This window comes from Aegilops tauschii, chromosome 2, assembly GCF_002575655.3.
Source record: "Aegilops tauschii subsp. strangulata cultivar AL8/78 chromosome 2, Aet v6.0, whole genome shotgun sequence".
NCBI lineage: Eukaryota > Viridiplantae > Streptophyta > Magnoliopsida > Poales > Poaceae > Aegilops > Aegilops tauschii.
In genome coordinates this window covers 27,128,846-27,138,235 of record NC_053036.3, presented here as the reverse complement: position 1 = coordinate 27,138,235, position 9,390 = coordinate 27,128,846, and the positions used below count along the sequence as shown (strand labels likewise).

The 9,390-nt window shown below is 46.9% G+C and overlaps 2 protein-coding genes across 2 annotated transcripts; both read left to right on the top strand.

The window, feature by feature from the left end:
- The first annotated feature begins 287 nt into the window (after positions 1-287).
- Positions 288-5,982, top strand: LOC109773945 (uncharacterized). Its single transcript, XM_040401414.3, has 11 exons — positions 288-504; positions 1,106-1,171; positions 1,585-1,659; positions 1,918-2,172; positions 2,859-2,921; positions 3,000-3,083; positions 3,167-3,313; positions 4,680-4,714; positions 4,843-4,898; positions 4,974-5,068; positions 5,303-5,982. Exons 1-11 carry the CDS (start codon positions 298-300, stop codon positions 5,624-5,626), a joined length of 1,407 nt encoding a protein of 468 aa, XP_040257348.1. The 5' UTR covers positions 288-297; the 3' UTR covers positions 5,627-5,982.
- A 1,035-nt stretch (positions 5,983-7,017) lies between these two features.
- On the top strand, positions 7,018-8,999 carry LOC109773946 (ABC transporter C family member 4-like). The gene is made up of 3 exons (XM_020332672.1): positions 7,018-7,806; positions 7,853-8,002; positions 8,100-8,999. The coding sequence occupies exons 1-3, from the start codon at positions 7,018-7,020 to the stop codon at positions 8,997-8,999; spliced, it is 1,839 nt and encodes a 612-aa protein (XP_020188261.1).
- The last annotated feature ends 391 nt before the right edge of the window (positions 9,000-9,390 follow it).

Sequence of the window (9,390 nt, the reverse complement as noted above, 5' to 3'; positions counted from 1 at the left end):
GAGCTGGCGGCATGAAAGAGAGCTTGAGTGATTGGTTGGTATAGTTTGCCGATACACTCTCCTACCATGTAGAGTCACCACCTCATCCCAATTTGCTGAAACACTTTCCTACCATATAGAGTCACTAACAATCTAAAACATCTTATATTAGTTTACAAAGAGAGCAGTATATAAGATACCTACCACTTAGGCCCTTGCAAAAGACCGCTACCGAATTCCACAGGAAGCGGGGGGCGAGCCGCAAGAAGCCAGGGCTCCTCGGAGGGGCAGAAAGGGAATCTCCTGCGAGCGAAAGAAATGGGGATAAATTTCAAGGTCAAGCTATACACGGACAGGGCGGGAAGCAGCGGAGACGGAGACGGAGACGGGGGCGCCGGACCCACATCGCCGCCTGCGCCAGGCCCCGCGCCGTCGCCCTCCCTCGACCCCGCGCCGGTTTCCACGTCGCCGCTCCCGCTTCAGCCGGCACGGCAACCACCGCCGACCCCCATCGTCAAGTACACGGTGAGTTCTTTCTTGCAATCTTGCTTCCTCCTGTACCCTCCTGGGTGAATGGTGCTGGTTGCTCGGCGATCGCTTCTCTGAAATCTCGCGGTTCTGTGGTGCGTCGGGTTGACCTCGGCTTCGTCCTTGGTCCGCTTTGGGGCATTTCTTGCGGCCTGTTCGTGGCTGGGTGCTTTCTAGGCTGCCGCAGGATCGGGTGTCCGTCGCAGTTCAGTTATCATTTTCTTGGCTACGTTCTTCGAATTGATGTAGTTGTTGCCTTGTTGGGAAGATGGATTGCTCTATGCTCGCGAGCCCTCCAATTAATTTCGTGATGCCTTATGTAGAACCTGAATTCTTTAGTAAAGCGAAAAGGAGGGAGTTCGTTGGGGTTTCTGTCCAGAAATTGCGCTCCTTTGATATATCTTCTGCGAGTTCTTGGTCCAATCGGGTGACCAGGAAAGCTAGCTAGATCGGATATTTCCATGGCAAGATAACTGAAGACTGTTGGATTTCCCTCTGTTGTCTGGATCGGATGCTCTGTTTTCACTGCACTTTTGTACACTGTCCTCTGCATTTGCGCTGGAAAGTGTTTTTGTTACAATGCCCTGCCATTTTATAGGATGAAGGACCGGATGACGATGATGATTGGCCTGAGGACGAGGATGATGATGATGATGAGGAGGAGGTGAAAATTTGTGTTCCTTTGCTGCTAGTTCTTAGTTCAATTCCATGAGTTCGTGACTTGAGTTCTTTGTCCAGTTGTTCTGAATTCAGAGAATGATGCCTCGTCAGTCATCACAGTGTTGGATTTTCTTTTCTACTTGTTAATTTACTCCCTCCATTCATAAATATAATGTTCTAACTTTTTTGTGAATCATATGTATATACACACGTTTTAGTGTGCTTGTTCACTCATTTCAGTCCGTATGTAGCTCATATTGAAATATCCAAAGCATCTTATATTTGTGATCGGAGGGAGTATTACACTTGCCTTTTGTTTATCTAATGATGCCTGGTATTCACTGCACCTTTTCCCACTGTTCTCTGCATTTGTGCTGGAAAGTACTTTTTTTACAAGCATGTTCGGCCATTTTCTAGGATCAAGGACTGGATGATGATGATTATGATGATTGGCCTGAAGATGAGGGTTGGGAGGTTATGCAAGAGGATGAGGTGAAAATTTGTGTTCCTTTCCTGCTAGTTCTTAGTTCAGTTCCATGACTTGGTGACTTGAGTTATTTATCCAATTGTTGTGAACACAGAGAAGGATGCCTCACAGTCGTTGCGGTGTTGGAATTGATTTTCTACTTGTTGATTGCATTAGTTGGATTCTGAATCAGTTGTTTTAGTTGTTACTACACTTGTTTGTACTTATGTGCTTTATTTGTGCTAGAAAGTATCCTTTACAACTATCTGTCTGCAATTATTTAGGTTGAATTACCAGATGAGGAGAAATTCTACATTTCATTGTTTATGAGCGCTCAAAAGAAGAATCTCCCGCATGATCTTGTTCGGCATGACTCGATGCCGCTCAACAAAAATGAATATTTTTCTCTGTGGGAAAATTGGAATCAACTGCTGGATGGCAAAAGAACATACCTCCGACCACCGAAGGACTGCCGTATTCTCAGTGTCAGTGGTGTTTTCCGGTGTCCGGATGCTCGTCCAAGGACATTAGGATGCCAGGTGAGAACATTGTAGCTCCTCTGTTCACAACAATGCATTGCTTTTTTTAATCTTTTCCTCACTCAATTAACACCATCTGACCTTTCCGATGTCCTACAATAAACTTTCACTAGATATTCAAGAGTTAACTCCATCTTGCCTAGCATGCTAATATATATTATCATTCCCCTTGTTTGAGTGTGTGTTACATGCAACCTTGAAATGTTTGTCAAACTGCAATCATGTCCTGAGGGAACTATGGTATTATCTGGGAAAATCATTGGCTTCTATTTGAATCCTTTGTTGTTAGTTTGTTCTTCTTTCTGGAACATAACATTTTTGTAGACGTTACTCTGTGTAATTACAGTGGAACTTGCCCTTGATAAGGTCATGTGTCTCAAGTCTTACCAATAATGTGAGTCAGGGTACAGGAGAAGTTCTTATGTGACATAAAATAAGTTTCAGTTTTGCACATTGTGATCGATGATCCTTATCTAATGTAACATAGGTTTTCCCAATGAAGGCCTCATATCATTTTCCTACCAAATAAGTGGGTGATTGATGTGTGAAAACCATAAAAGAATTTCCTTAGCCTTACAATTTTGCGCCTTGTGCTAAAGCATTACTTGTTCGAATCCATCCTTAATTCAGATGAATCTACTAAATCGTTAGTGCCCTTTTTGTGATACTTATTCTTTGTATGGCAGGAACCACTCTTGGATTTGGTTCAGGATTATCCAGATAATGACATTCTCCAGGAAATAATCAAGGTAAGTTTGCATGCCACTATAGGAGCATTCTCATTATTTAAGTGTTCTATGCTAATGTGCAAAACTAGTTTTGTGCAGATTCTTTGTCAGCGCTATGTGCACTTCAGACGAACTCGCGGAGATGGCAACTATTTCTACAGAGCTTTCTTTTTCTCCTACTTGGTAACTATCTAAGTTACTAGGTTTTTTATGCTGTTGCTCTTTTGTTTTGCATCAAAGTTTGATATGACTGTGCTTGTAAACAGGAAAATCTTGGACAAATGCAAGATAGTCAAGCTGAAGTTACTCGTCTAATGGAACATGTGGCAGTGTCCAGACAGAATTTCTGTCGTCTGAAATGGGACAAAGCATACTTCTTAAATCCTGAAGAATACTTTTCAAGTGTTGTTTCTGTATGATCTATAATACTTAGTTCAGTCATTTAGTGAAAAACAAACTACGTATGATCTATAATACTTGCAAAAATAACTAGATGTCCCTTACGTGGCCTGAATTGTCCAGTGCTTCTTGTAAGATGTGGTTGGCTGTAATCCTAGCGGGTTGATGGCTTTGTTAAATTCAATGTTAGGCTCGGCTCGAGCCTCTTCTCTAAACTTTTTTTTGTCCAGTGCCCTTGCTGAATCTGCTTTAAAGTTATCTAAACCCATGCTACATCATCAGAAAATATCTTTGATAAAGAATAATACCCTAAAATGTTTTTGTGTTTTTCTTTCCTCTCTAAAAAAAGCGTATGGAACTACACACTTAAATAAAGCTAGAAGTAGATGCAAGGTTGTGATCGCGGTTTGTGGTCTGCTACATGAAGGATAGGAAAAATCTATCACACATATAGCGGGCCATCGTAAAAGCTAAAATCTGCTCATTGTTTACTATTTTACACATCTTTGTTTACTGTTATGACTTCCGAGTATGAAATATATGTAGCAAGACATATAATAAAGTTAGATTTTGCATTGAGCCATATCTATAGGTCTACCGAACTAAGACAAGGCTTGGCCAGCCTGAACTAATCTATTTCTTATCAAAAGAACATCATGAAGTTCCGAGAAGTATTAAACTCCTTGGTCTTAGCGAATTCCAAAATATGCGACCTAAAATAGAAGGGGTATGCAGAGTGAGAGGAGAGGGAAAACCGATGAGCACTTGTGGAGCTGCCATACATGTAAATTTAGGGGAGGACTGTGGAGTTCTCGAAATATTTATTTTCTTGTTTCCATATTACTTTTTCTTAAGGATATCTAAGAAGACTATAGAGGAAAAAAGTGGTTATTTAGTTCTAGTTTGGCACATGTAGCATGGAGGAGCAATATCTGCTACATGAATAGTGGATATAGCGGTATTAGCTCTGATAGTGGAAATTATTCAATGGTGTAGCATTTCATGCTGTAAAAGCTATAGCGCGCTTTTTAAATTTTGAAACACCGAGTATATGACATGGTGGAGAGTACTGGTCTACAGGGCCATGTCAACTTAAGAGCTCCTTAATAATACTATGGTCTGTCATCATATTCCACTTGAATAAAAACTCAACTGTTCATTCTTGCTACAGTATGGACGCTATTCAGCTCAAGTATGTTTCCTGAAATAGCATTCACTACAAAAGTAGTGGAGCATTAGGAGCAGTAGGCATGACATATCGGGGAAATATTTGTTTATCACACCATTACAACTGCTGTGTGCCGTGTGTTAATCAAATACGATTCCCTTCATAGTATGTCTTTAATTATATACTTAACCATTTGTCTCATGTTCTTTCAGGAGTTGAATCATTTGGTCAATTCTGTTGCAAATGGGTATGAGCTTTTAACTTGATGTTTTGTAGTGATTTTGTTTGACAGGACATGACATTATGTTTCAAGATCCCTTCGCTTCTTTGTTGTTACGTTTGGGTTTTAAAAATATTTGCTTTTATCTTTTGCAGTCTGAGTTCTGACGAGCTGTACAAGAGAAGTCTAGAGGAGATCATGCCACTCAGGAGTAAGGATACTACAAGCTTGCTAAGATGTTTTGTTTGTCCACTTGTTCTCTCTCGCTTAACACTTTTTTTCCCAGTTATTTCTTTGCTAAGATTGCTGGCAGAGACTGAGATCCGTAATCGAGAAGCTGATTACAAATCATTTATCCCTGAAAAGATGAATGTCCATCAGGTTAGAGTTTCTTATCCCTACTACTGTTCTTGGATAATCAACTAGTGGATCATGTGTCCTTTGTCTTTGTCGTAAAAGTTTATTTATGCACTTAATTATCAAGGTTGAGAATTTTCTCTGCATAAACAGTGTTTTTTCTGTCCTTTGTAATAACATAATCATGACTAAACCAATACTAAGTTTACCATTTACAGACCGAGCTCACTATTTGACATTTTATGGTTTTGGCATCAGTATTGCTACAAGGAGGTGCGGCCCCTGGATGTTAAACCAACGATGTTGGCAATGAGGGCTCTAACATATGCACTTGGCATCCCGCTGCGACTCGAAATTCTAGGCAGAGACTTGATGGCTGGACATTTGCAAGTAAAGCGCCTTGATTTCTTCCCTCGATCAGAGACAGGGAAGGGTGCTTTCCATATGGCCCAAAGCTACTGGTCCTCAACCTCAACCCCTGAACCACTGGAGCTGGGAAGTGGCAACCTGTTATCATCTGATGGCACACCTTCGCTGACCTTGCTGTGTCGGTCCGAGGACTGCGACATTCTTTATCGCTAGTGAACTGTGCAAGTATTCTGTAGGCTATACTTGACAAAAAACATTCCTGGATGATGGCACATTAAATCTGTTGATAGTCGACTAATACAGCATGGCCATGTAGGTTTTTAGTTTACTGGCATCTGATCTCAATCTACTTGTGCAGTTGTGCTTACTCATTTGAGAAAAAGCAACGAGCTGTTTTATCCGCTTTGGAATGTATAGTGAATTAGTCTTTAACTAGGCATCGATTATCAAGGAATACTGGCATCAGGAAATGTGAACATATACTGCATTTGTTACTGATATATACTGTACTCCTTTGCTTCTGTATTCGGAGGGAAGCTACATAATTGATGAGAACATGTGAAGAATTAGATGTTTTCCAGCTTCCTTGTATTGGGGTGAAATTGTAATCTTGACACACAGTAAATAAAAAGTATAAGTTCTGAATGGAAATAGAAAAAAAATCTTTTAAACATACCAGTTTCCAAGATTTCTGGAGTCAGACTTCTCTAACAACCATTGTTTTTTTAATGTGTTTGAGATACATCCCTTTTTATTCATTTTGATGACAAGTATTTTCGGACGGAGAGAGTACCACAGTTTATAAACTGTAGTATCCCTAATGCCATGTTTTTTGGTAGTATTTGAGAAAGAAATGTTGACCTCTTTTTTCTAAACAAAACTGAGAAAAAACATCTAAACAAAACTGAGAAATGTTGACCACAGTTTATAAATGTATATAAATGTAAGTCTTTTTAGAGATTTCAATAGGGACCATATGCCGATGTATATAGACATATTTTAGAGTGCAGATTCACTCATTTAGTTCCGTATGTAGTTTGCATTGAAATATCTTAAAAACTTATATTTAGGAACGGAGGTAGTATACAGAGCCAAATGAGTGAACCTACACTCTAAATTCTTAAATATGTCTACGTACATTCGTATGTGGTTCTTATTGAAATCTTTAAAAAAACTTATGTTTAGAAACGAAGGGAGTAATTTCTAAAAAAGTACCTAATTAAGCATCTGCCCTTCTAAAAATAACCATCGATACTTAAGAAAAAAACAGTTTTTTAAAGCATTTTTTCTAAGCACCTACGCTAAGCCCCTTGGGCATAAGCGGCACGAATGACGATGGTTGCACCCGAGTATGGTATTTCTTTATTCTGGCTTCGGCCATATAACTCCGGGTCCGTGGGCTACAGTCTCTCCGCAGCACTAGCCCGGCCCAGCCAATGGAGTGCGCGAGGGTGGGAGGTGCCCGGCCAATTGGGTCCCGCCGGCCGCGCCACCTTCTCCGATTTCTCCGACCGAACTACTTCTCCTGGACTCACTCGTTCCTCCGGTCGAACACCTCGCAAAGCAAGAACCTCCCTAGGAGCAGCCGACACAGGGCGTGCGAGATGGGCGGAGGAGGGCCCCCGTGGTGGCTGGCCACCACCGAGTGCTCGCCGCCGCCGTCGTCCGACTCCTTCACCGGCGGGCTCGCGTTCCTCCTCTCGCCGTGCCCGCAGCGCGCGCTCCTCGGCGTCATCGACCTCATCTTCCTCGCCGCCTCGCTTGTCCTCGCCCTCTGCCGCTGTGGCGCCAGCGGCGCGTCCCCTGAAAAGGAGCCGCTGGCTGCCGTCACCGACTCCCGCCGCGCCGTTCCTGGCCACCGGCCGCCAAGCCGCCGCGCTCGGTGCATCCGGGGTCACCGCCGCGACGTCCGCCGTCCTACTCGCGCTCGCGATCTTTCTCCTGCGGCCGTTGTCGAGTCCGCCTTCCTCGCCGTTCACTTCGCCGCACACGCCGCGGCCGCGTGGACCGTGATCGCCTCAGCTGCGGCCGCCGCTCACCCTCCGCACCTCCGCGTGTTTTGGATCGCCACGCTGTTCTCCGCCTCAGCGGCCGTCCGCTGCGCCGACGGCTCGCCGCTCCTCCCCGACGACGTCCTCGCCTTCGCCGGCCTGCTCCTCTCGCTCCCTCTCGCGTACATCGCCATCACCACCTGCACGGCGCGTGATGAACAGGGCGAACAGGACCAGAACCCCAGCGCGGCGGCGGCGACGACGACGCCGTACGTGACCGCGTCGTTCCTCTCGCGCGCGACCTTCAGCTGGATGAACCCGCTCGTCTCCAAGTGGCACGCCAACGAGTCCCTCGCCGACACCGACGTCCCGCCGGAACTGGCCGGCGGCAGCGCGGGGCTGGCGGAGCCCGGTGGGCGTCGCGCTGTGGCTGTCCTTCTGGCCGCAGTTCCTGCTCATCGCGGCGCCGGGGCTCGTGCAGCTCGCGGCCATGTACGTCGGCCCGTCGCCCATCGACCGTTTCGTCGAGTTCATCCACCGCGGCGGCACGCCATTGGAGGGCCTCCGACTTGTGGCCATCCTGATCGCCGGCAAGGCGGTCCAGACGCTGGCGTCGCACCACTACAACTTCCAGGGCCAGCTCCTGGGCATGCGCATCCGCGGCGCGCTGCTCTCTCACGGTGCACTACCGCAAGTCGCTGCGGCTGTCCACCGGCGCGGCGCGCGCGCACGGCGCGGGCGCCATCATGAACTACATGCAGGTGGACGCCTCGATGGTGTCCGGCGCCATGCACGGGCTGCACGGCCTGTGGCTGGTGCCGCTGCAGATCGCGGTGGCCCTGTTCCTCCTGTACGCGTACCTCGGCCCTGCCGTGCTCATGACGCTCGCCGTGATCGCGGCCGTCGTCGTGGTCACCGCGTTCGCCAACAAGCTCAACCTGGGCTACCAGTTCAGGTTCTTCGGCGCCCGCGACAGCCGCGTGAAGGCCCTGACGGAGATGCTCGGCCACATGCGCGTGATCAATCTGCAGGCGTGGGAGGAGACCTTCGGCGACAAGGTGCGAGAGCTCTGGCGGGCCGAGGTGAGGTGGCTGAAGAAGGTGATACTCTTCGTATGCGGCACCAACGTGGTGTACTCCAGCGGTCCCATCGCCATGACAGTGCTTGTGTTCGGGACGTACCTCACCGCCGGAGGGGAGCTCGACGCTGGCAAGGTGTTCACGGCCACCGCCTTCTTCCGCATGCTCGAGGGACCCATGAGCAACTTCCCGCAGACGATCGTGATGTCCATGCAGGCGTTTGTGTCGCTCGGCAGGCTGGACAAGTTCTTGGCGGACGCCGAGATCGACACCACGGCGGTGGAGCGTCCTGGCAGTGGCGCCGCCGGGGATGAGGTGGCCGTGAAGGTGCAATGCGGGGTGTTCGCATGGGACGTCCAGGGCGGCGATGGCGAGGAGAAGGATGGCGGAGGGGAGGAGCCGGTGCTGAAAGGGATCGAGGTGGAGGTGAGGAAGGGGGGAGCTCGCGGCGGTGGTCGGAGCGGTTGGCTCCGGCAAGTCGTCGCTGCTGTCATGCATCATGGGAGAAATGCATAAGGTCTCCGGCAAGGTGAGTGCATGTACTCTTATCTACTCCATCTCATTTCAAAATAACTAGAGGGATACGCGCGCTCTGCCGCGCCGGGAACACAGCCGTGTGACATCTACTGATCAACCGTTGTTTTCTGTTTGATGCATTCCATGTGATTCGATTGCTCTATCAATTTGGACCCAGCGGAAAGTCTTTCTATTTTGCGGCAGTTATTTTCTCTGTGTGATATCCTGGTTTTGGGGTCACTGGATCATCAGCATGAGCTAGCTGTAGTCTATGAATCCAAATCGTAGAGACCAGACATCAGATGGCCTTGCAAGATTCAAATGTATATTTTGGAAAAGATGCACAGTTCCGACTAAATGATGTACTCCCTCCGTCCCAAAAAACGAGTAC